Here is a 26,417-nt window from a genome sequence, read left to right as displayed (position 1 = left end):
AATGTGATTGACTCTTAGCTGCCCTCTGTAACGGCCTAGCCCGTCATTCAGTTATACAAAACTGCTACAAAGAAGCATGGACTGCAGTGGTTCAAGAAGGCAGCTTATCACCACCTTCTCATGGGCAATAAATGCTGGCCTTGCCAGCGACGCCCACATCCTGTGAACAAATTTTAAAAAAAAGGATAATACTGCAGCAGTGATAACTACAAACTGGTGACATTAATAAAAGCAGACTGAAATATTGCTTTACAAATGTCCAAACTAGGCAATTTGCTTTCAGGCTGTGGGTACAATTACCACTTGTCTCTTGTTTGAATTTTACAGAAAATTATACAAGTGGGTTTTCAAGTTCTAAAATGATATGTGACTAGCAATGATCTAGTTATTGTACATAAGCAGATAAAATATGAAATAGATTATCCACAAACAACAATGGATAATAACCATGAGGAATGAAGCTCAATGAGTAGGTCTAGGGCCAAATTTCAGATGTCAGTGTTCCCAAACTGATGATCTTATATTCACAATTATATTATATTTTTGCCAAAGGTCACAGACACATCAGAGACTGTTATATATTGTACCATTGGATTAAATACTTACAAACTTCACTGCCAAACAGCATTTCTTTTGTCATTATTTAATAAATGGAGCCTGAAAATGGCTCAAGTCCCAACCTTCAGCAGCACAGGGCCTTTAATGTTCTAGGGAAAAAAGACAGTTTGACTATTGCGCACAGTGGCAATAGTTGGAGTAAAGGTGGCATTGGGAGAAAAAAGACATTAACGTCACTATTGCTGAATAGCCCAGATTTGATTAGATCGTTCATTAATGGTGTCATGGTGAAAGGCAAGTGAATCATTTAGGTTCATCGGTGTTACAGACTTAATAAAAATATAGTTCATATATGAGCCTGTATGGTAAAGTAATAATCTGACAGGGAGAGGTGCACGGCATACCTTTTAAACTTTCTATTAAAACCCAAAAGTCAAAATATTAGGAAGATAGGAATAGGCCATTCAGCCCCTCGAGCTTCTTCTGCCATTCAATTAAATTATTGCTAATCTGCATCTTAACTCCATCTACTCCCACCTTGGTTCCGTAACCCTTAATACCCTTACCAATCAAAAATCTATTAATCTTAGTTTTGACATTTTCAATTGACCAAGCCTCAACACCCTTTTGGGGGAAAGTTTTCCAGATTTTCACTATTCTTTGTGTGAAGAAGTGCTTTCTGACATCATCCCAAAATGGCCTAGCTCTAATTTTAAGGTTATGCCCCCTTGTTCTGGACACTCCTTAAATAGAAAATACTTTTGCTCTAATTACCCTATCAAAACCTTTAATCATCTTAAACAACTATTCAATTAGACCATCTCTTAATCTACAATTCTCATAAAAATATTGAATTTATATCTTGCCAAAATAATGCATTTCCGCATTTTCATATTGGTGGTTTCACGGAGTAATATCATGGGTTCAACAGGCAATGCAAGAAGCAGAGCTATTACATCTGTGACCATTTCATTGAGAACAAGAAAGAATCATAAATTTGACAACACGTTTTTGGAGAGTCATTACTTGTTGCAATTTGAAAGTCGCCAGGCACAATTCCTCTTCTTTAAAATTGTTCAGTATCAACACTTTCAAAACTATAGTTGAACTCCTCACTGATATGGTACAATTTTTGCTATTCTCAACTCAAATAATTATGACCAATATTCTACACAATTCTCCAATTTTGTTTCACACTATGTTTGTCATTTTCCAGATACATAAATTGGGAATTTCAATTTCACAAGTACTTTCAGTACCATAAGTGACTGGCCACAAAAGATTGTTCAACAAGAGAAGCATTGTTCTATGGGCAGGAAGTGAAGGTATCCATCACTGCTCTCATTGGTCGACATCGGAGCAGGCCAGGGAGTGGAAGGAGCACCGGCCTGGCCCAGCAGACTGCACGACCACCGGCCTGCGAGCACCATCGGAGCAGGCCGGGGAGCAGAAGGAGCAGCGTGGCGGCATACCACTCCAGGGAGCAGCACATGCTGGAGCAGGAGAGCAACGGCAGTGAAGAGGGACATCACGAAGGCCCAGGTCGGTGGTTGGAGCGTGGGCAGGTGCAGCAGGAGCGGCGAGATCGAGGCGAAGGAGTGGCGAGAGATGGTAGAGGGATGTGATCAGGACCCAGGAGAAGCGTGCGTTCGGGGCCCAGAAGAGCCGAGGGCCCAGGGGCAGCATGGGCCAGCCCACACTGCATTTTGTTTCCGCAATAGGTCCGTGCAGCAGAGCTAGTCTCTAGTCGTCTTGGTTAATCCTTGCCACTGGACCAAGACCTAGCTCTGTCAAGTGGCCACCACACGTTAACAAAATCCATGCATAGACATCTTCCACCCTTCAAGATTTAGTTCAGGACCTGGAATTTTAGGTCCTTCATTGAAACTTTTTGACATAGAAGCAAGTCATCCTCGATTCGAGGGACTGCCTATGATAATATGATGCACAGGTCTACCGTACAAAATAGCTTGAACAGCCAATGGTTAAAAGTTTACAGCAATCACTGAAAGCAATGCATAATTTGAATACTGCAAAGGAAGATCAGTTCTTGATGGATTAATTTCAGTAAAAGTAATACAGGTTTAAAAACTGGCATAACAGAATCTCAGAAATGCTTCATATTTGACCTCAGGCTGGGGGGGGGATATAATTATTGAGTCATCGCTTTTAGGAGACAGGAGAAAATGCAAAAAAAAAGAAATGCAGCATATTTTCTAAATTGATATTACTTCTTCATTAAGTTGTTATATTGTGAAACTGTCAGAGTAATAGTAGGTTTGAACAAGACTAACTACTTTTATTTTAACAACTTGCAAATGTTAAAAGTTATATATATATTTCATAATGTATTCAAATTAATCATGTTTAAAGTAACTTTAGAAGGTAGCCAAAGCATAGCTAACCTACACAATATGATTACTCACCTCGAAGCTGCTATATCCACTTTTGTTCTGGCAATCGCTGCTGCTCGATGTGCTCCTTCTGTCGCTCTCCCCACTTTTTCTTTAATTTTGCTGATTCTGATGGGTATAAGGTGCTTTTTCTTTCCTCGGACTAAAATGTTATTTTTATATTTTCCTTCTTCCTTTGTGCCATCTGGAAAGGTCGTACATCCATAACCATTCCTTTGATTATTCAACCATTCTCCCTCAAACTTCATACCATTTGAACGCTCACTTATACCAAACCCACTGCGTTTATCATTTTTCCATTCCCCCATATATGATTCGGTTGTGGTAGCATCGACATGGTCTTCCACTGGTAAATATTCAGAATCACCATCTCCAAAACTGATTGTTGAATTGGCATCACTATTTGCTGAACTTATTCTACTCATTGATGCTTCACTCCGAGCAGAGCTACGTTTGCTAGCCAAAGATGACTTGGACTCGGACCTTTTGAGCTTTAGATTTCCCAGGAGTGATCCTCTTCTGAAAAAGCCCTTTTTCTTGCCAGTCATTAATTCTGTATCACTGTGAAATGTGAGGACAAACCCACCTCTTGTGCCAGCTGGACTATCTGCAGATATATCATGTAGAATTGTGCCATTGCTTTGTTCACTTCGAAGCGATGCTAGAGAAGTTCGGAGTGGTGAGCGGATGACTGTGGCCATACCAAATGGTACACTCTGGCGTACACCATATCCATGACGCATTCCTCCGGCCCACTGTCCCTGGTACGTTCCTTCAGAACATGGATTAAAAAGGAATTACAATGTGTACTTAACTGAAACTCAAGTTTTAAATACTCAACACAAAAATGCAACGGACATTTAAGTCCCATTTTATGTTTCCATGATTCTCACAGTTAAAAGATATATGGATTTATGGCAAAAGATGTTAAATAGATGCCCCAATCTCTGTTGTGATTGCACTGCCAAGAATACTTACTGAATACAGATACTAACACTGTACTGGAAAATCTGGCATTACAATTCAAAATAGGGGGATTAAATAAGTTTGACACAAGTTCATAAATAAGGAATGGTTAAAAAAAAAGTGGGGAACATTGTAATATGGGCTGATGATTTCTGGGTGGTGTTCCAGCTCAGCACTTATAAGATTACTTGCCATTATCTGCCAAGTATATATAATAACCTATGTTATCAATCTCTGCCACCTTGAAATGAATCACTTGATCACATTCTTAGCAGTGTGCCACAAAGAGGTATCTGTCTCATAGGCAGAAATCAGACTGTTGCTATGACTGGACAAAGGATGCAACAAGATATAATGCAATTGTCGAGTGGTGTGAGAAACTAAAGAGACAGTGGCAATGCTCTGTTGGAGTTCTGTAATCCAAGCAACCTCAACTTTGCAGACCTTGTGCAGCTAAGCTTTATCTGTGTAATAAGCTGTTCTGGTGGCTCAGGCAGATCTTTGCCTTAGAAGATTTTAGCACATACCAAAGGTGAAAGTTCAAAAATAAAATGGCTAAAACTGCCTTTGGCTTTCACAGGTACTGTGCAAAGGTTTATGGCATTTTAAAGATTTGGGAATCACGGTAAAAGTCCACTTGAAGTCTGGAATATATATAGACTAATCCTCGTAGGGTCTTTCTGCAAAGTTATTATTAAACTCAAAGATAAAATTAACCAACATATTAGAGTTGAATGGGACCAGAAAAGTCCAGAAAATATGCATTTATACAATATACTTCCAGTCCTTCAGAAAGCAAAATTAGACTTTTTCTCTTCAAAATATAGAACATTAAATAAGCATGGTATTTAAGTAAGTATACAGACATTCCAATATCTTTTGATTATATCTTAGTGAAAATATTTGGTGAGTTTGAAAATTTAAAAAGAAAGTTTGCATTTATATAGCGCCTTTCATGATCCAAAGCACTTTGGAATACTTTTTGGAATTGTAGTCACTTTTGTAATGTAGGAAACGCAGCAGTCAATTTGCACACTGCAAGCTCCCACAAATAGCAATGTAATAATGACCAGATAATCTGTTTTACTGATGTTGATTGAGGGATAATTATTGGCTCGGGTTAACTGCCCTGCTCTTCTTTGAAATAGTGCCATAGGAGCTTTTACGTCAGACTGTGAGGGCAGACGGGTTAAGGGGGCATCCGAAAGACGGCACCTCCGACAGTGAAGTGCTCCCTCAGTACTGCACAAGAGTGTCAGTCTAGCTTTTTGTGCTCAAGTCTCTGGAGTGGGAGGTGAGAGTGCTACCAACAGAGCCCACAGCTGACACTAGTGAGTAACGCCAACATAGCACGTAAAAAGTGATGTGGTTTCTCTTTGCATGGTTCCCTTTTACCAGTTCTTGAGAATCACATGGCCATCAACTTCAGCCCCAGCTTTGGAGCAAAATTAATGAAATCCCAAATTGTCAATGTAGGACACTACGGGGCCGAAATTATGCCATTCTAGAAGAGGCGGCCACGGGTCCGTAAGCACTCACCGCTTGGTCGGCGTGGAGGGGCAGCCATTTAACAAGTTGCCCTCATGGATTTTCCTGGTGGAGAGCGTCTCCGCTCCGCCCGTGTTGCCGCCCCTTTCCGACTGGCGGAAACCCTCTTTCCGCTCTGCGTGGGAAATTGCCCCACGGGAGTGGATCGAATGCCGCTCGGTGCCCCCGACAGCTTTCCCTGGTGGGAAGCTTCTTGTGGCTGGGCGGCGCATCTGTCCTTAAAGGGGAGGGCGCACTGCCGCGGCCACCATTTTATTTTAATTGTCGGTGACTGCCAGGTCGGCCCGATACTGGTGGCCATGGGTTCGGCCAGGCCGCCAACAGGCAGCCCGGCACCCCCTCTTGGGTACCAGGCCACTGGCCCAGCCGAAACCTTCCCTGGTGGCCCAGTGTTCGCCACTAAAGTGGTTGCTGAGTTCGCAGCGGCCCTCCCCTTTAACTGAAGGGGAAGGATGTTGTGACGCGTTAGCGCGACGCAGCATGTCTGCGTCGTGCTGACGTTATTAACACGGTGCTGATGACTCGGTGTGATGGCCGTTCCGACCCACCCGACAACCCCTCATCCGCCCCACTCCAAAAAAAAACCAAAGAGCTGAATTTCCCTGGATTGTCCGCCCCATGCATTGGGGTGGACAGAACACTTAAAAACAGAAGGTGCTTCCCGTTTGGGGCAATTTTGAACCCCTATATTAGTCAGAACAGAATGGAATGGAAATGATATCAGTTAAAACTTATTGTTGAATGTTTGGTGGCTAAATATTGTCTTGAAACAGCTGCCACTTAACTGTGAAATAATTCATGTTTTTATTTCTCAGTGAATTGAGTTTTGCTGTGGAAAGATATTCACCAAAACAACATTTTGGAAGCAGATCAAAGTTGTCATCATTGTACCTTTTAAAAAAAAACGTATCAGACTATCAAAACTGGCAACAGGTGTGTCAATAGCTGTACAAGTAGTTCAGTCTCTTTGGACACTCCTATTATTGTATTCAGCAGATCGTAAAATGATCCATAACTTAGTTACTAAGCTTTGTGTGACTGTCCTTTAATTTTGAACAAAAATGATCCAATGACCAGTTGTAGTTAATCATGTTATTGATGGAATTGGTTAGTTTTGTTACTTAATAAAAGATGTATCCTTCAAACAAATTAATTTTCCAGCTATGAATGGTCACTTCATAGCAAAATTATTTCATAATGTCAGTTTAATCTTTTAATTTCTGCACCAAAATTAGATTAAAAGGTTAATTTTGTTTGCGAGGGGGCAAGGTCAGCGGCGGAGAGGTTGGCGGTGGCCTGAGGCCCATCCGGATTCTGGAACATTTTCCCGAATCCGGACGACCCCACCACGGATTGTCCCTGGGTCCAGATTCCGGAACTCCGGATTCTCTCTGCTGTACCTGTATCTCCTTATGTGGCTCGGTTTTACCAAGTTGTTGTTGGTTACTTTTGATATACATGTTTGAATCAAATTTCTAAATATACACACAGAACTTTCACTATAGCTATCTATTTATTTGTAACATAATAAAAGTTGCAGGCAGAAGACTGTCGGTCTATCTAGTCGGTCTATCCACAGTACACGCATGGTGCATTTCTAATCACCTTGAATCCCATAAGAACCTGCCAAATTCCTTCTTACATAAAAACATAAGTAACAGGAGCAAGAGTAGGCCATTTGGCTCCTCAAGCCTGATCTGCCATTTAATAAGATCATGGCTGATCTGATCTTGGTCTCAAATCCATTTCCCTGCGAGTTCCCCATAACCCTCGACTCCCTTATCATTCAAAAATGTGTCTATCCCTACCTTAAATATATTCAATGACCCAGCCTCCACAGCTCTCTGGGGTAGAGAATTTCAAAGATTCACAACCCTCAGAAGAAATTCCTCTCATTTCCGTTTTAAATGGGTGGCCCCTTATTCTGAAACTATGCCCCCGAGTTCTAGATTCCCCCACGAGGGGAAACATCCACTCTGCATCTACCCTGACAAGCCCCCTCAGAATCTTATACTTTTCAATAAGATCACCTCTCATTCTTCTAAACTCCAATGAGTATAGGCCCAACCTGCTCAACCTTTCTTCATAAGACAATCCGTTCATCTCAGGAATCAACCTCGTGAACCTTCTCTGAACTGCCTCCAATGCAAATATATCCTTCCTTAAATAAGGAGCCCAAAACTGTATGCGGTACTCCAGGTGTGGCCTCATCAATACCCCCCTGTACAGTTGTAGCAGGACTTCCCTGCTTTTATACTCCATCCGCCTTGCAATAAAGCCCAATATTCCATTTTCCTTCCTAATTACTTGCTCTACCTGCATGTTAACTTTATGTGTTTCATGTACAAGGACCCCCAGATCCCTCTGTACCGCAGCATTTTGTAATCTCTCCCCATTTAAATAATAATTTGTCTTTTTATTTTTCCTCCCAAAGTGGATAACCTCACATTTCCCCACATTATACTCCATCTACCAAATTTTTGCCCACTCACTTAGCCTATCTATATCCCTTTGCAGATTATTTGGGTCCTCCTCACAACTTGCTTTCCCACCTATCTTTCTATCAGCAGCAAATTTGGCTACATTACACTCAGCCCCTTCATGCAAGTCATTAATATAGTTTGTAAATAGTTGAGGCCCCAGCAGTGATACCTGTGGCACCCCACTAGTTATAGTTTGCCAATCTAAAAATGACCCATTTATCCCGACTCTGTTTTCTGTTAGTTAGCCAATTCTCTATCCATGCTAATATATTACCCTCAACCCAGTGAGCTTTTATCTTGTGCAGTAACCTTTTATGTGACACCTTATCGAATGCCTTCTAGAAATCCAAATACACGACATCTACTGGTTTCCCTTTATCCACCCTGCTCGTTACATCCAGCAAATTTGTCAAACGTGATTTCCCTTTCATAAAAGCTTGCTGACTCTGCTTGACTGTATAGGGTCTCACTAGGTTCTTGAAACCTATTAGTTTCTTTTCCAAAATCAGTGCCAGTAATCGGTTCCACACACTAACTACCCTTTTAGTAAAAAAAGTTCCTCCTGCATTTCCTATTTTCTTTCTTTGATCTTAATTTATACATATGACCCATTATACTTAAATTCTGCACATGGCTGAGAAGCTTCCTTGGATCCAATTTGTTCAAAGTTGCCATAATTTTGTATTATTAGTTAGAAATAAAAATTTGGAAGGAACTCTCTGCTTCGCCAGTCCATAGGGTGAACCTACAATTCTCGGATAGTGGGCAGGTGACTCGAGGTGATGATGTATGGTCATCAACCTGAAACTTTAACTCTGCTTCTCTCTCCATAGATGTCTGCTGCAGAGTATTTCCAATTTTTTTCTGTTTTTATTATAGGGGACGCAAGGGTTTGTCAGAATAGCCTTAAGTCACTATCCCTCTGATTGTGTGCGTGTATGTGGCTATATAGCGGGAGGAATGATTGGCTTATATAGTTTTCTCACACTTGCGGGCATGTGGACATTTGAAACTTAGCATGTGGGAATATGATCAGAAATCCACATTCTAATATTCACTGCTCCTGGGGGAAGCATTTGTCATTCAAATTAGCAGTAACAAAGGTTTTTAGTCATTTCAAAGCTTCAAAAGATTTCTAACGCCTTGCCTTTTTAAAAATTCATTCATAGGATATGGGCGTCGCTGCCAACTCAAGCATTATTTGCCAATCCCTAGTTGCTCTTGAGAAGGTGATGTTGAGCTGCAGTCCGTGGTGAAGGTACTCCCACAGTGCTGTTAGGGAGGGAGTTCCAGGATTTTGACTTAGCGACGATGAAGGAACAGTGATATATTTCTAAGTCAGGATGGTGTGTGGCTTGGAGGGGAACTTGGAGGTGATGGTGCTCCCACGAGCCTGCTGCCCTTGTCCTTCTAGGTGGTGGAGATCACGGGTTTGGGAGTTGCTGTCGAAGAGGCCTTGGCGAGTTGCTGCAGTGCATCCTATAGATAGTACACACTGCAGCCAGGGTATGCTGGTGGTAGAGGGAGTGAATGTTTAAGGTGATGGATGGGCTGCCAATCAAGCAGGCTGCTTTGTCCTGGATGGTGTCGAGCTTCTTGAGTGTTGTTGGAGCTGCACTCATCCAGGCAAATGGAGAGTATTCCATCACACTCCTTCTTGTGCATTGTAGATGGTGGAATGGCTTTGGAGAGTCAGGTGGCAAGTCAAATGCCACAGAATACCCAGCCTCTGACCTGCTCTTGAAGCCACATTATGTGTGTGGCTGGTCCAGTTAAGTTTCTGGTCAACGGTGACCCCCCAGGATGTTGATGGTGGGTGAATTCAGGGATAATAATCCCGTTGAATGTCAAGGGACAGTGGATAGATTCTCTCTTGTTGGAGATAGTTATTGCCTGGCACTTGTGTGGTGCAAATGTTATTTGTCACTTATCAGCCTAAGCCTGAATGTTGTCCAGGTCTTGCTGCATGCAGGCACAGACTGCTTCATCAGCTGACGAGTTGCAAACGGAACTGAACACTGTGCAATCATTAGGGAACATCCCCATTTCTGACTAATGCTTCCGTTAATTTTTGGGGGGGAGCACAGCCTCTTTAACAGGCTGCGTGACATATTCAAATTTCCACACATACGCAGTGTTTCCATTTAAAAGCCATTGAGTGGCCTGCGTGGGACCTCGAGAGCGTAGCGCAGTAGCGTACCTTAACTGGAACATTGCTTCTGACATTATAATGGAAGGAAGGTCATTGCTGAAGATGGTTGTTCCTAAGCCATTGCCCCGAGACTCCTGTAGCGATGTCCTGGGGCTGAGATGATTGGCCTCTCAAAACCACAATCATCTTCCTTTTTGCCAGGTATGACACCAGCCAACAGAGAGTTTTCCCCGATTGCAATTGGCTTCAGTTTTACTAGGGCTCCTTGATGCCACACTCAGTTAAATGCTGCCCTGATGTCAAAAGCAGTCACTCTCCCTTCTAGAATTTAGCTTTTTTATCCATGTTTGGACAAAGGCTATAATGACGTCTGGAGCCAAGTGGTCCTGGCGGAACCCAAACTGAGCAATGGTGAGCAGGTGCTACTTAACAGCACTGTCGATGACACCTTCCATCACTTTTCTGATGATTGAGAGTACGCTGATGTAGTAGTAATTGCCTGGATTGGATTTGCCCTGCTTTTTGTGAACAGAACATACCTGGGCAATTTTCCACATTATCGGGTAGATGCCAGTGTTGGAGCTGTATGTGTGGGTAGTTCTGGAGCAGAAGTCACTACAGCCGGGATGTGGTCGGGCCCCATACCCTTTGCCATAACAACAACCTGCCTTTAAAGTAATAAATCATCCCAAGTCATTTCACAGGAGTGTTATCAAGAAACAGCTGAGCACATTTTTTTTTGATATCATGTTACAGCAGTCTACAAATATGCTCGATAACAGTGCAGAGTTGGCAGTGTTTAGGATTGGCCTTTGTTGGTCATCATACAGGTAGTATGATTGATTTTCTAAACACAGTTAGCTTGTACCACACATGCTGTTACTTCAACATGATGAAATTACTCGAAGCATACCAGCAACAGAATAGAAGTTTGCTGCAGTTAGTTTCAAATTGCACTTCCTTTTGATACACATGACTATTCTCCAAAGTAGGTCCCAGTCAATATTCTTTAATTGACTATGTGCATGAATCAAAGTTACTTATAAATCAGAAATTCCTTCAGAATTTTTCCTTTTAAAACATAAGTGAACTTTTTGTCCAATTCCACACAAAGTTCACCTTGTTATCATTCATTTTATTCAGTTAGATCTTTTCACTTACATGAAGTACAATACCTTTATCTATAATGATAGTATTAAAATTAAGGATTGAAACACAGTTGTATATTAGATTAATTGGCTCAGTTCCTCACTGTACAGGGCTCTTTGACTCTATGCACAAAGACAATCAATAAGGAACTCCCATCAGGCTACTCATGCATACATTGGACAGCCAGAGGAGGAAAGAACTAAAATTGTGGAGGAAAAGAAAACAGGGCAACTTAAGTTTTCACGTAAATTCAAAATAAAGTTTAGCTAGCTCAGTGGTCACACTCTTGCCGCTGAATCAGAAGATTGTGGATTTAAGTCCCACTCCAGAAACTTGAACACACAATCTGGGCTGTTGCTTTTGTGCAGTACTGAGGAGTGCTGCACTGTCAAAGGTGCCGATGATAAACCGTCTGCTCTCTCAGGTGCAAGTAAAAAATCTCACTGTACTATTCAAAGAAGTTCTCCCTGGTGTCCTGGCCAATATTTATCCCTCAACTAACATCACTAAAACAAATGATCTGGTCATTATCTCATTGTTGTTTGTGGGACCTTGTGCACAAATTGGCTGCCTTGCTTCCCTACATTACAACTGCGATTACACTTCAAAAGCACTTATACAAGAGCAAAATACTGCGGATGCTGGAATCTGGAATAAAAACAGAAAATGCTGGAAATCTCAGCAGGTCAGGCAGCATCTGTGGAGAGGAAGCAGAGTCAATGTTTCAGGTCGATGACAAAAGCACTTAATTGGCCGTGAAGTGTTCTGGAACATCCCGAGGCCATGAATGCAATAAATGTATAAATGCAAGTTATTTCTTTAATATCCATATGATTTTAGGATATTGTGCTGACTCGCTATGAAATTATGTTTAGAAAGTTAAACAAGGTTTCAAAATGGACAAGAAAGTGTCAGTCATGGAATGATGTCAACAAGTCACATGATCAGCTCCATATGTCCCACTTAAGCATAAAAAGCATTTCTCTTTACTCTATTGGGCTGCTTTAGTGATCCCAGCTAAAAGGTGACTGGGACTGGTTATGTGAGAACCAAATCCCTTGCTGGCAGAGCGATAAACTGGCCTTGTCAGATGCAGTGCATTATATTGTAACTAAAAGGGTAAATGGTAGCCTTGTGGCATGCTGTTCCATTAATGCACGCATATGGGTGCGGGTTCCGTAGGAGACATGGGGGGTGCGGGGGGGGGGGGGCGGAAATTGTCCCTTTCTTTAAGGCCCGTTACCGCCTTTCAGCCCGGGGGCAAGTGGCAGGGCCGACCCATCCGCAACTGCCCCCGTCGGCCTTGCAGCGTCTCTCCCCTTTAACTGAAGGGGAGACGTTGTGACACGTCAGCGCCACCCAACTCCTTCACAAACCCGCCCCTACACTGCCTCAAACAGTGCCCCAAAGCGCTGGGAGGCGGTGTCAGAGTTAAAGAACCCACTTTTCCGGCTCTTCCCTCTGAATCCTGCCGGGCACTAAATTTCCGGTTAATTCAAAGTGCCCTACCCAATTTCCCGCTGAAGGTAATTTCGGCCCCTTAGTCTACTTATTAAAACTGCCTCTTAAGTGTGAACACAAGTTAAAATCATTGGAAGAACCAAATCATGACATTTGTCGTTATGACATTCCATTGTCTCCTATAATAAGACAAGCATTATAATCAGTTTATTTTAATGGGTTAACGCTTCCACCAAAATACACCTACAGTACAAGAGATATGCAGCTGTAATAAGTGCTCCTACAATGGCAAATGATAACATCAAAATGTCGATCTATCCCATCCTTGGAAGTTACCAGCTTAGCGGCAAATGCTGACAAACTGATGCATTCATATCTTCAAAACGTTTGTATTGAAAAAGATCAAGAAGCGTGGCGAGATGTCATTGTGAAAACTGGCAGACAGAGTGAACAGTAATGAATGGTTGCTTTAGGAAAAGAGGGATTAAAATGGATCGAGTCGGCCTACCGACATGAACTGAGTGCAGGGACCAATCCTTGCGCTGGAACAGATATGCCCATGGCACACTCAATATTGGGCCTCAGGCCTTACTAAAATTAGATTGGCAAGCTCGAAAGACACCTGCTGCGTATCCCCAGGCAGCTTGCCAGTGAAGCAGAGTCAAATTTTAGGTCATTGCTTCGCCGGAAGTGGCCCTCAGGCAGTTCCTGGGAGGAGAGCGGGAAGGGCAGGGAGAGAGAGAAGGAGGGAGGCAATCGGTAGGGGGCCAAACAGAGGCCGGCAATAGTCTTTGGGACTGTTACAGAGCTGTGGCTCCACATTCATGCAAGTACTTTTTTTTTTTAAACTTACTTTTTAGGTGGTGGCCTCCAGCAGTGGAAGGCGGTCGAAATCATGAGCCGGGACCACTGGATAGGCCACATGTAGACTTGATTATCCTGAACTCAGCCAGCCTGGAGCCAGCAGTATTCAAGGCAGCCCAATTTTTAAGATGTTCGGCCCCCTGTTTGCATTTGCCAATGCCTGGAGGCCTATATTTCAGCGTGTAACAACATGGCTGGCGGCACATTTCCACCGTGAAATGTGCAGCACGTGCTGCCTGTTGTATTGCTTTACATCTGTAAAATGGGCGTGGCACCAACAAATTTCGAGGCCAATGTATTTAACTCAAGAGTCCATTACAAGTGCCTTGATGAGAATGAAGTAAAAAAAATTCTAGATATTCCTAATCAGAAAGGAACAGCATAGCTCAACTAGCAAAACAACAATATAGTCACAACATTACACGCTTCTATGAAATGACACCCAGTACAAGTTTAGAAGGATGCAAAAGGGTTGGTAGGATATCAAAGCAAAGAAAATCCAATTTTATGCAAACACAATTAAAGGAATTTATGTGGCTCACTAAAAGCAGTCTACACCTCATCATCTGTATTAAAGAGCTCAGATAATAACTAACATCACAGATAAAGACACTATGGAGCTAGTGGAACTAAAACCCGAGGAGGAACCTGACCATCTACCAAAATGGAGTGAGACACTTCAAGCCATTAAGCAGACAAAGACTGAAAAAACTCCTCATTGTCAAAACCCCAGATACACAAATGTGCAGGTTACACCTTAACAACCACTCACATAAATTGCTACTAATCATCTAGAAGAAATAAATCACATCACAGCATCTGCAGGAAGCTCTAGTAACACCAGAGAAGTAAATTTCACTGCTCCCATATTGCTCACACCCTTATTTTATACCGTGTTGTTCTGACATTTGGATAATTTGAGATTCCTATGTCTGCTTCCAGTATACCCAGTGACCAATAAATCTACCAACCAAGTCAGGCTAATGGGTGGGTAAAAATGACAGCTTTATTGTGCCTTGTGATGTAAATGTCCATTGGATTGCAAGGAACTGTAGATTCCAATTGGGGGCAATTTTATCCTAACCCGTCCGTAGGAAAACAGGTGGGATCGGGGGCAATGCTGGCTTTACACCCCGCCCGATTTTACAATGGAGAGTAATATTAGATGGGGAGGGGGCTTGGCCGGGGATTGCACCCAATCCCACGGGTTTCCCAGTCAACTAGTTACCCCCCCCCAGTGTTAGATTGGAGTCGACCGAACAAAGCAAAAACATTATTCCATTGCTGCAGCACTACTTTGGTTGGATCTGAGCAGAACTGAAATAATCGGTCGAGGAGGTGGGAGCTCGGAGCAGCGCGAGTCCGGGGTCGGCGAGAGGCCTATAAAGGCCAGCGGGAGTCGGGCAGATCGAGCAGTCGGTCGAGGAGGCGGGAGCTCGGAGCAGCGCGAGTCCGGGGTCAGCGAGAGGCAGCTGCAGCGGGGACAGAAGGCAAAAAAGTAAAAAGAAATCGAAAGGTGACGTCACAGCCAAGGGGGTAAGTGATTGGCTGGTGATTGGTGAGTAGTTTTTCTTTTTCTTTTCTATATCAGTAAGTAACATTTAGCATTGTTGTTGCCAAATTAAGTTAATCTAGGGGTTAAGTCATGGCAGGAGAGCTCAGACACGTGTTATGCTCCTCCTGTACTATGTGGGAAATCAGGGACGCCTCCGGTGTCCCTGATGACTACGTGTGCGGGAAGTGTATCCGCCTCCAGCTCCTGACGGTCCGCGTTGCAGAATTGGAGCTGAGGGTGGATTCACTCTGGAGCATCCACGATGCTGAGAATGACGTGAGTAGCACGTGTAGCGAGTTGGTCTTACCGCAGGTGAAGGGTCCACAGCCAGATAGGGAATGGAAGACCAACAGGAAGAGCAGTGCAAAGAAGATAGTGCAGGGGTCCCCTGCGGTCATCCCCCTGCAAAACAGATACACTGCTTTGGGTACTGTTGAGGGGGATGACTCATCAGGGGAGAGCCGCAGCAGCCAGGTTCATGGCACCGTGGTGGGCTCTGCTGCACAGGAGGGCAGGAAAAAGAGTGGGAGAGCAATAGTGATAGGGGATTCGATTGTAAGGGGAATAGATAGGCGTTTCTGTGGCTGCAACCGAGACTCCAGGATGGTATGTTGCCTCCCTGGTGCAAGGGTCAAGGATGTCTCGAAGCAGGTGCAGGACATTCTGAAAAGGGAGGGTGAACAGCCAGTTGTCGTGGTGCAAATAGGTACCAACGATATAGGTAAAAAACGGGATGAGGTCTTACGAGACGAATTTAAGGAGCTAGGAGCTAAATTAAAAAGTAGGACCTCAAAAGTAGTAATCTCGGGATTGCTACCAGTGCCACGTGCTAGTCAGAGTAGGAATAGCAGGATAGCTCAGATGAATACGTGGCTTAAGCAGTGGTGCAACAGGGAGGGATTCAAATTCCTGGGGCATTGGAACCAGTTCTGGGGGAGGTGGGACCAGTACAAACCGGACGGTCTGCACCTAGGCAGGACCGAAACCAATGTCCCAGGGGGAGTGTTTGCTAGTGCTGTTGGGGAAGAGTTAAACTAATATGGCAGGGGGATGGGAACCAATGCAGGGAGACAGAGGGAAACAAAATGGGGACAGAAGCAAAAGACAGAAAGGAGATGAGTAAAAGTGGAGGGCAGAGAAACCCAAGGCAAAAAACAAAAAGGGCCACTGTACAGCAAAATTCTAAAGGGTCAAAGTGTAATAAAAAGACAAGCCTGAAAGCTCGGTGCCTCAATGCGAGGAGTATTCGGAACCCAGGAGAGGGCTCTGAGCTAGTTAGAGTGGGTGAGAGCTCAGATGAACAGGACCCCAAGAAAGAATGCAAAAGGCAGGAGGCAAGAGAGCAGAGTAGCACTGGGGTAAGCGTAAACCACAGAGTGATAGGAAGGGACAATATGTATGAATATAAAGGGGCTGCAGGAGGGGTCAAAACTAAAAATCATGGTTTAAAAACTAGTATTAAAACACTCTACCTAAACGCACGCAGCATTCGAAATAAAGTAAATGAGTTGACGGCACAAATCATTACAAATGGGTATGATTTGGTGGCCATTACAGAAACGTGGTTGCAGGGTGGCCAAGACTGGGAATTAAATATACAGGGGTATCTGACAATTCGGAAGGATAGACAAGAAGGGAAAGGAGGTGGGTAGCTCTATTAATAAAGGATGATATCAGGGCAGTTGTGAGAGATGATATTGGCTCTAATGAACAAAATATTGAATCATTGACGGTGGAGATTAGAGATAGTAAGGGGAAAAAGTCACTGGTGGGCGTAGTTTATAGGCTCCCAAATAATAATTTCACAATGGGGCAGACAATAATCAAGGGAATAATGGAGACATGTGAAAAAGGAACAGCAGTAATCATGGGGGATTTTAACCTACATATCGATTGGTCAAATCAAATCGCACGGGGTAGCCTGGAGGAGGAATTCATAGAATGCATACAGGATTGTTTCTTAGAACAGTATGTGACAGAACCTACAAGGGAGCAAGCTATCTTAGATCTGGTCCTGTGTAATGAGTCAGGAATAATAAACGATCTCCTAGTAAAAGATCCTCTCGGAATGAGTGATCACAGTACGGTTGAATTTGTAATACAGATTGAGGGTGAGGAAGTAGTGTCTCAAACAAGCGTACTATGCTTAAACAAAGGGGACTACAGTGGGATGAGGGCAGAGTTGGCTAAAGTAGACTGGGATCACAGACTAAATGGTGGCACAATTGAGGAACAGTGGAGGACTTTTAAGGAGTTCTTTCATAGTGCTCAACAAAAATATATTCCAGTGAAAAAGAAGAGCGGTAAGAGAAGGGATAACCAGCCATGGATAACCAAGGAAATAAAGGAGAGTATCAAATTAAAAACTAATGCATATAAGGTGGCCAAGGTTAGTGGGAAAATAGAAGATTGGGAACATTTTAAACGACAGCAAAGAATGACTAAGAAAGCAATAAAGAAAGGAAAGATAGATTACGAAAGTAAACTTACGCAAAACATAAAAACAGATAATAAAAGCTTTTACCGATATATAAAACGGAAAAGAGTGACTAAAGTAAATGTTGGTCCCTTAGAAGATGAGAAGGGGGATTTAATAATGGGAAATGTGGAAATGGCTGAGACCTTAAACAATTATTTTGCTTCGGTCTTCACAGTGGAAGGCACAAAAACCATGCCAAAAATTGCTGGTCACGGGAATGTGGTAAGGGAGGACCTTGAGATGATCACTATCACTAGTGGGGTAGTGCTGGACAGGCTAATGGGACTCAAGGTAGACAAGTCCCCTGGTCCTGATGAAATGCATCCCAGGGTATTAAAAGAGATGGCGGAAGTTATAGCAGATGCATTCGTTATAATCTACCAAAATTCTCTGGACTCTGGGGAGGTACCAGCGGATTGGAAAGCAGCTAATGTAACGCCTCTGTTTAAAAAAGGAGGCAGACAAAAGGCAGGTAACTATAGGCCGGTTAGTTTAACATCTGTAGTGGGGAAAATGCTTGAAGCTATCATTAAGGAAGAAATAGCGGGACATCTAGATAGGAATAGTGCAATCAAGCAGATGCAACATGGATTCATGAAGGGGAAATCATGTTGAACTAATTTACTGGAATTCTTTGAGGATATAACGAGCATGGTGGATAGAGGTGTACCGATGAATGTGGTGTATTTAGATTTCCAAAAGGCATTCGATAAGGTGCCACACAAAAGGTTACTGCAGAAGATAAAGGTACGCGGAGTCAGTGGAAATGTATTAGCATGGATAGAGAATTGGCTGGCTAACAGAAAGCAGAGAGTTGGGATAAATGGATCCTTTTCGGGTTGGAAATCGGTGGTTAGAGGTGTGCCACAGGGATCGGTGCTGGGACCACAACAGTTTACAATATATATAGATGACCTGGAAGAGGGGAAAGAGTGTAGTGTAACAAAATTTGCAGATGACACAAAGATTTGTGGGATAGCGGGTTGTGTAGAGGACACAGAGAGGTTGCAAAGAGATTGAGATATGTTAAGTGAAAGGGCTAAGGTTTGGCAGATGGAATACAATGTCGGAAAATGTGAGGTCATCCACCTTAGTAAAAAAACAGTAAAAGGGAATATTATTTGAATGGGGAGAAATTACAACATGCTGCGGTGCAGAGGGACCTGGGGGTCGTTGTGCATGAATCCCAAAAAGTTAGTTTGCAGGTGCAGCAGGTAATCAGGAAGGCGAATGGAATGTTGGCCTTCATTGCGAGAGGGATGGAGTACAAAAGCAGAGAGGTCCTGCTGCAACTGTACAGGGTATTGGTGAGGCCGCACCTTTAGTACTGCGTGCAGTTTTGGTCACCTTACTTAAGGAAGGATATACTAGCCTTGGAGAGGTCACAGAGACAATTCACTCGGCTGATTCCGGAGATGAGGGGGTTACCTTATGATGATAGATTGAGTAGACTGGGTCTTTACTCGTTGGAGTTCAGAAGGATGAGGGGTGATCTTATAGAAACATTTAAAATAATGAAAGGGATAGACAAGATAGAGGCAGAGAGGTTGTTTCCACTAGTCGGGGAGACTAGAATAGGGGGAGTCAATTTAAAACCGAGTTGAGAAGGAATTTCTTCTCCCAGAGGGTTGTGAATCTGTGGAATTCTCTGCCCAAGGAAGCAGTTGAGGCTAGCTCATTGAATGTATTCAAATAACAGATAGATAGATTTTTAACCAATAAGGGAATTAAGGGTTATGGGGAGCGGGCGGGTAAGTGGAACTGAGTCCACGGCCAGATCAGCCATGATCTTTTTGAATGGCGGAGCAGGCTCAAGGGGCTAGATGGCCTACTCTTGTTCCTAATTCTTATGTTCTTATGTTCTTATAATCAGAGCAGTTTTGAATCCAGCAGTGCTGTACAGGTATCAAGGTGGAAAAGAAACATATAATTACTCAGTGTAGTTATAATGGATCTAGGATCCATCCTGTTTCAAATGATATAAATTCTACATTATACTTTAGTGTAAATAAGCCACAATTTTAATTGGGAGGCAGTTTGGGAGTGGAGGGGGCTCGGAAGCTGAGCACCCAGCCCCATATCCTCCTCATCACAAAGACCTACTTCAACCTTCTGAGAATGACCTGCCTCCACTCCTACTTCAGCACATCTGCTGCTGAAACACTCATCCACATCTTAGTCACCCCCAGACTCCATTGACAGCCATGGGTTCCACACTTCGGAATTCTCTCCCTAAATCCCCTCTCTCTCTCCACCTCCCTCTCCTTCTTTAAGATTCTCCTTAAAACCCACGTTTTTGACCAAGCTTTTCATCAGCCCTCCTCGTATCTCCTTCTTTGGCTTGGTGTCTATTTTTGTTTGCTTGCACCTCTGTTAAGTGCATTAAGGTGTTTTGCTACATTAAAGGCACTATATATGTGCAAGTTGCTGGTGGTAACTAATCAGATAAGGAGACGCTGTATTTGCATGAAGGAACAGGTAATGCCTTTTTGCCAGAAATAGCATTTCCTCAACAGCAGAAGATATGGGGATGAAATTCTCCTGCTTGTCCGCCGTACCTTCTGCAGACATCCTAGAAAACATTGTAAATGGATGATACCATCTTATTCTTATTTTGATTCACAGTTCTGTTTCCAGAGGCAGCTCAGCCTGATGGTGATTTCTTTAGTTCACATGACTCAACTGTTGAGCTGCACTTAGCAGCAGTGAGCCAGAACTCTTAAGTGCCTAGAAGCCCATCTATGGCAATATAACCTCGGTTTAAGGACTCTGGAGAAAAAAGGATTAAGTATCTCTAAAGTGATTTGTTATGTTAAACTTAAAAAACAGTTTAATGCACCAGTGCAAGTTAAGAAATGTATTGCTATCTAATCTGCCAATGTATTCTTCGTTCTGTATAATTTTATCTCTCGATAACTTTAAATTAGTAGTTTTAGCCCTAGTTACACGGTGTATCAATGTGGTGCTTTTCTGTTGATTTGGAGATATCAGGAGTATAAATTGGGTTGACAAATTATTTTCAATGCATTAGTACAAGGCCTCATTGTAACAAGCTAACTTGAATTTTGCATATGGTGCTCAACACAGTCTTGCCTGTGGAAGCTGATTGTTGCAGAGTATTGAGTAGTAGTCTGAATTATAACAGCAACAGTTGATATTCTTTGTATTAACTTTTAAAAATCTTAATTACCATAACTAATATTTTCAATAGTTTGCCTGATTGAGAATGAATCCATTGTTGTGCTGTTTTATCAGTGGTAATAGGGGTCTTTTGTTCATTCACATCCACATAAACAAGAACAAATAAATATTTCAAGTATGTAATTTAAGAATTGATTTTTGCTGACAACCATTTCTAATAATTTCCCTTGATCTCTGCTTATACAATCAGAATCCATTTTTCAAACTGAAATTTCCCCAAACAAAACATTGCTTGCTAAAGCTAAAAAAAAACACAAGCAGTTAAAAAAATGCCTCGAACGTATACTCTCAACCAAAGAATCCCGTTTCCATGACAACATTGATTCGAGATTTTCCAGCAGTGGGTATCATTGCTTGGAAAAAATATTGAAACTAACTAAAACAAAAATGTTCATTTGTTTGAAGGACTGAATTACAAAGCAACACATGGAGAGAATTTTATGGTGGACCATGGCGATACTGGCTTGAGCCTTCTCAATTTCCTCTCGAACATCAAAATTAATTGCCTAACACCATGCTGATCTGGAGTGTGGGAGGAAATATTGAGAATAAACTTACCACGGAGTTAAAAAGCTGTGTTACACCATAAAATTATATAATACATTTTGGCAAGCTTCAAAAGCTAAACTTCAACTAATGAATTATTTAGAAATTGGACCTTGCTATAACATAAGTAGTCATTGATCCCATTTTTTCAGAATATATACATTACATTAGCAAGAAAAAATAATGCAGTAATTGGTCACAGCATTCCCAAATACCCCAAATCAATTCAAATTCTGGACAATGCAAAACTCTGATACTATTAGGATGTACTCCTAACATAAAATTGAGCAGGCTTGTGTTTTGGCTGTCTGAAATCAGTATAGAATCACAGAAAGTAATATTGCAGTCACGAACTTTCATCTACTTCAAGAACATAGTATGTACATTATAAACTAGAATTGGTTCTTCCTCAGTTACAGCATGAAGTTGTACCCCATACCAAGTCTGCCAACTCAAGCAGTGAATTTCTTCAGTTTAACAATACAATTACTGCATTTAAATAACAGTATCCTAAATTTTATAAAAGAGAGCACTCTGGGTATCTATGTAGAAATAATGCACAATGATGTATGTTAGGCATACATTGATTTATTCACTAATAATGGTGTTGCAGTTATGTCCCTATTAAAAGCAATTTTTAAATAATTATATTTTATGAACATATATTAAAGTTAATTATGATAGATATGATTTTAATCAGTAGATCTGAAAGATTATAATGTATTACCATGAATATGGACTGAATTTTAATTCATGGAACTCTAATGGGTTAATGTAATAACGCACTTACAGGCTCACATTCTTGCCTGGTTGGTGGCATTTTGGATACAAATCAATATTACTTCTGGAAGACTCTAAAAAGTATAAAGGATTTTATGCATTGGGAGTTCTCACTAAGGGCTTAAAAGTTACCAATACTGTTCATATCATGTACAATAAATGCATCCCAGCCTTTTAATTTCAATAGCATAACCACATAAACCCTTACTTAATTTTGCTTTGATGTGATGCAGATTATGTCTTATGTTTGTGAGTGTGTTTAAATGTCATACTCAGTACTCTGCTCCCAGGTTGGGTATTTTGGTCAATGATGACATAGGTTGATAAGTTAGAAAACTATTTTTAGTTGATGATCTGATTACTCTCAACTACCTCGATAAACTCCAGTCATTTCCATTAGCAGACGGGTGACAAAACTGTTCATTTGAACATTGACATTAAACTAAGTTCACGATTTTTTCTGAAAATCAATGTTAGGTTCATATTTTTTAATGTTTCAGTGCTTGAAGGAACATCATGATTTACAGTGCTCCTTTTGGAAGATATAAAATGAGGTGAATTCAGTGTTTGTAAGACTTTACTTTGACAGCTATACTGTATATTAATGTTCCTTATTAGGAAAATAAATCAGTGACTAGACCTAACATGGTCTTTTATTTTTCTTATCACCACAAATTTATATAACTTATGGTTAAAAGACTATCAGCCTAATTTTATTTTTTCTCCAGTTTTCTCTCCTCTCTTAAGTGCTGTAGTATAGTTCCATGGACATCAGCCTGCCAGTACATGATGCAAGTTGCTATTCTCTTTGTATAAACTTAGACAGCGACTATTGGACCAAGCTGACCATACCAATCCTGACTATACCTGACATTGACACATACGCACTTTCCATCACAGATTTTAGAATCGTTTTTAGGAATGGGAACCTTCTCTTTTTCTCCCTAACTTGGGAATGCTGAGGTAAATTGTAGCAGCCATACTACCAACCTAGTTGTTATTAGCTAACTGCAAACAGACCAAAAATCCTATTCTGTATGGTTCAGTATTTCACCAGGCAGGGCATTTAACTGATGAGCAATCTGGGGTGTCTTGGCCCTAACTATAGATGGGTTGAAAGTTTACTTTTTGTTGCAGTCAGTTCTGTTGTCTTTGAGATGGAAATCAAATTGTGGCCCCAACTATGTTTTTCTTTTAAAAGCAACAAAATATTTTCACATACATATATTCTACTCATATTTTGTACCTTTAGTACAACTAGCATATGTTATATTTTAGTCACAGGAAGAACTTTTATTGTTAACCACATCTGTTACTTTCTCACAGCGCACGTGCCGAAAAATTGCCTTTGTGAAAATGAAGTACAAGGATGTTACATTTCAGATAATTACCCATGCAATTTAAAACAATTGTAATCCTTTGACCAATCTTGTCATTATGTCTACTGATTATGCTGTTTCAAAGCAAACGTGTACAATTTTGGCTTCTTTTCCTGCGATATCCCATTGTACAGGGGAATTCACTATCCTGAGCACTTTCTCTTCTGGAAACATTCTAGCAAAGATGGTGTTTGTAATAATTATTATACCTATATGAAATGTCCAAATAAGAACTGTAACTTTGTAAAGCTAAAACCGTGGCATCCTAGACTTGTTAAATCCATATGCCATTTTCAGAAGTTGCAGCGACAACTTGTTATATCTATAACACTTCTCACACAGGATGACATGTGAAAGTGCCAGCTGCCAGTAGTGGAAATGAGGGAGCAAGGACAAGGAGCAGCACGGTGTGCTTGCAGGAAAGCAAAACTGGAGGGGATTACTTAGGGAAGATGGGGCAAGACTACAGAGGGCCAATATAGATGAAATGCCCACACTCGACTTAGACTATATTTCAGTAACTTTGCAATGGAGCTAGGGGAGGAATAATTTTATTAAATGCTTACTTTTCCTTTAAAAATGTGCACAAAAGTGTATCTGAGGTTTAGAATAGTATCTGTATTCATTGTAAGCAATCAGAGTATATACAAACAGAAATTTATGAACATTAATATATGACCCATTTTGAAGTTATTAATGTTCCGCATGTGTTATAATGCCTTGTATGCAATCGTGCCGACTATAAAGTGTGCGGAACTTGCCTTCTTGCCTCATATATTGTCAATATTTCTATTGGAAGCGACTGACCACTAACACACACCCCGCCTGTTATCCGTCTAATCAGCTGTTGCTATAGATGGTTTACGGTGAATCGAGCTCAGTTGCTTCAAAATTTACTGATGTTTTCTAAAAAGAAATATGACCATAATTCTGTGATATTTTGGATATCTTGGACTCGATGAGCAGCTCACACAACACTTTGAACATCTGATAGACCACCGATTTCACGGGGTTGTCTGCATGCACAGCAGAATTTAAGAAACGATGTTATTCCGCAGTTTATGTTCCCTTACTGCGGAATAAATATATTTAAGGCTGCATTAAAACGTCGAATTTAATCTAGCTTCAACTCTTGTCTGCTCGCTTATGAATTGAAATAAAATAGCCTCTTCCCCCAATCTGGTACAGAACATAAACATGAGCAGACAAAACTGCTCTTAAACAGGGTGTACTTCCCAAACATTTCCCCACAGGTCGCCAATAAAACCGTGCGTGGCTACTTCCATACACCCGTTACAACTACTCGGAAATCTCCCACCAAACTGAGGAATATTTTGCTTGAATTTTCCCCACTTCAATCCAGCTCCTATGAATCTGACACGCTTGACGTGTGTGTGTGTGTGTGTGTTTTGGTTGCCCAGAAGACGATGGTGTGGAAGTTTGCTCTTTGAGTGCAAGTTTGTGGGGCTGTGTCTTCAGTCGGTGTGGCCAGAGCTGGAGCCAGAGTGCGAGGGGACACTTCCCCAGGCGGGGGCAACTTGCTCATTCCTGCTTTAGTGAGCTGGAATATTCCTAAATGTCATGTTTTTGACTTAAATTAAGATCCAGTCCAATGTTGCAACAGTCTTGAATGGAATCAGGGTGCTGAATGGAACCTGTTTTAGAAATAATCTTTGTTTTAGTGCTTCCACCCCTGTGTTCCCGCTGGGAGCCCAGGTGAAGTTGCCGTGGGCCAGTGCTGTGGCACTCGGGAGGAAGCGATGAGCGGTCCCCCCAGTCCCCGGTACTCACCGCCGTCTCCATAGGTCTCCACACCGTAACCGTCCTGCAGCCCGTTGTTCCAAGTGCCCTCGTACCTGGCCGGGCTGCTGAGACTCTGACGGAGCCCGTACCTGCCCTTGAAGCCGTGCGTCCACTCGCCCCGGTAACACCAGCGCCCCTTGGTCTCTACCCCCAGCCCGTGGCGCTTGCCCTGGCTCCAGTAGCCCTGGTAGGTGTTGCCGCTGGGCCAGGTGTAGCCTCCCACCACCTCGAAGCCGTGCGCCCAGGAGCCGCTGTACTCGCCCTGGCCCTTCGGCCCCGTGCAGATGCCGTGACCGTGGGCTTTGCCGTCTTCCCAGCCGCCGCAGTAACTCCCGCCATCGTCGAAGTCAAACCTTCCTCCAGTCATGCATGAAACGGTGCGGGCGGACCGAAATCGGGCTCAGGAGCAACAGAGAGCGGGCAGGAGGGAGGAAACCAGCGAGCGTGGAAAGAAAGTGCGAGCGGCGTCTGACTGGAGAGAGCGCCGGGGAGGCGGGCTCATTGACTTTAACTGGAGAGATTGGCGGGGGAGGCGGGCTCGACAGTGACTGGAGAGACCAGCAAAGGAGGCGGGCTAGGGGCTGGGGAGGATTGGGAGGGAGATGGGCACATGGGCTATGGAGGATAGGGAGGAAGATGGGCACAGGGGCTGCAGAGGATAGGGAGGGAGATGGGCACAGGGGCTGTGGAGGATAGGGAGGGAGATGGGCACAGGGGCTGCAGAGGATAGGGAGGGAGATGGGCACAGGGGCTGCAGAGGATAGGGAGGGAGATGGGCACAGGGGCTGCGGAGGATAGGGAGGGAGATGGGCACAGGGGCTGCAGAGGATAGGGAGGGAGATGGGCACAGGGGCTGCAGAGGATAGGGAGGGAGATGGGCACATGGGCTGCAGAGGATAGGGAGGGAGATGGGCACAGGGGCTGCGGAGGATAGGGAGGGAGATGGGCACAGGGGCTGCAGAGGATAGGGAGGGAGATGGGCACAGGGGCTGCAGAGAATAGGGAGGGAGATGGGCACAGGGGCTGGGGAGATTGGTGGGGAGGTAGCACAGTAATTGGGGACAGTGGAGAATGGAAAG

General features: G+C 42.7%; 1 protein-coding gene across 6 annotated transcripts in view; it reads right to left on the bottom strand.

Annotated features, from left to right (window-relative positions):
* The window catches only part of LOC139274021 (junctophilin-1-like), a 188,090-nt gene extending 162,278 nt beyond the window's left edge, over positions 1-25,812 (bottom strand). For 5 of the 6 annotated variants that reach the window (XM_070891076.1, XM_070891083.1, XM_070891090.1 and 2 more), the window contains exons 1-2: positions 25,327-25,812; positions 2,985-3,744 (exon numbers count right to left, since the gene is read on the bottom strand). In XM_070891076.1, the coding sequence (XP_070747177.1) occupies positions 2,985-3,744; positions 25,327-25,705 (1,139 nt within the window). In that variant the 5' untranslated portion in view covers positions 25,706-25,812. Of the gene's footprint in view, positions 1-2,984; positions 3,745-14,316; positions 15,068-25,326 lie in introns of those variants that run through there. The other variant, XM_070891111.1, reaches the window with a different exon arrangement.
* Positions 25,813-26,417: the final 605 nt, after the last annotated feature.

The sequence above is a fragment of the Pristiophorus japonicus genome, chromosome 1 (assembly GCF_044704955.1).
Source record: "Pristiophorus japonicus isolate sPriJap1 chromosome 1, sPriJap1.hap1, whole genome shotgun sequence".
In the NCBI taxonomy this organism is placed as follows: domain Eukaryota; kingdom Metazoa; phylum Chordata; class Chondrichthyes; family Pristiophoridae; genus Pristiophorus; species Pristiophorus japonicus.
Note: the sequence above shows the minus strand (reverse complement) of the source record. Positions and strands in the feature narration are given on the sequence as shown.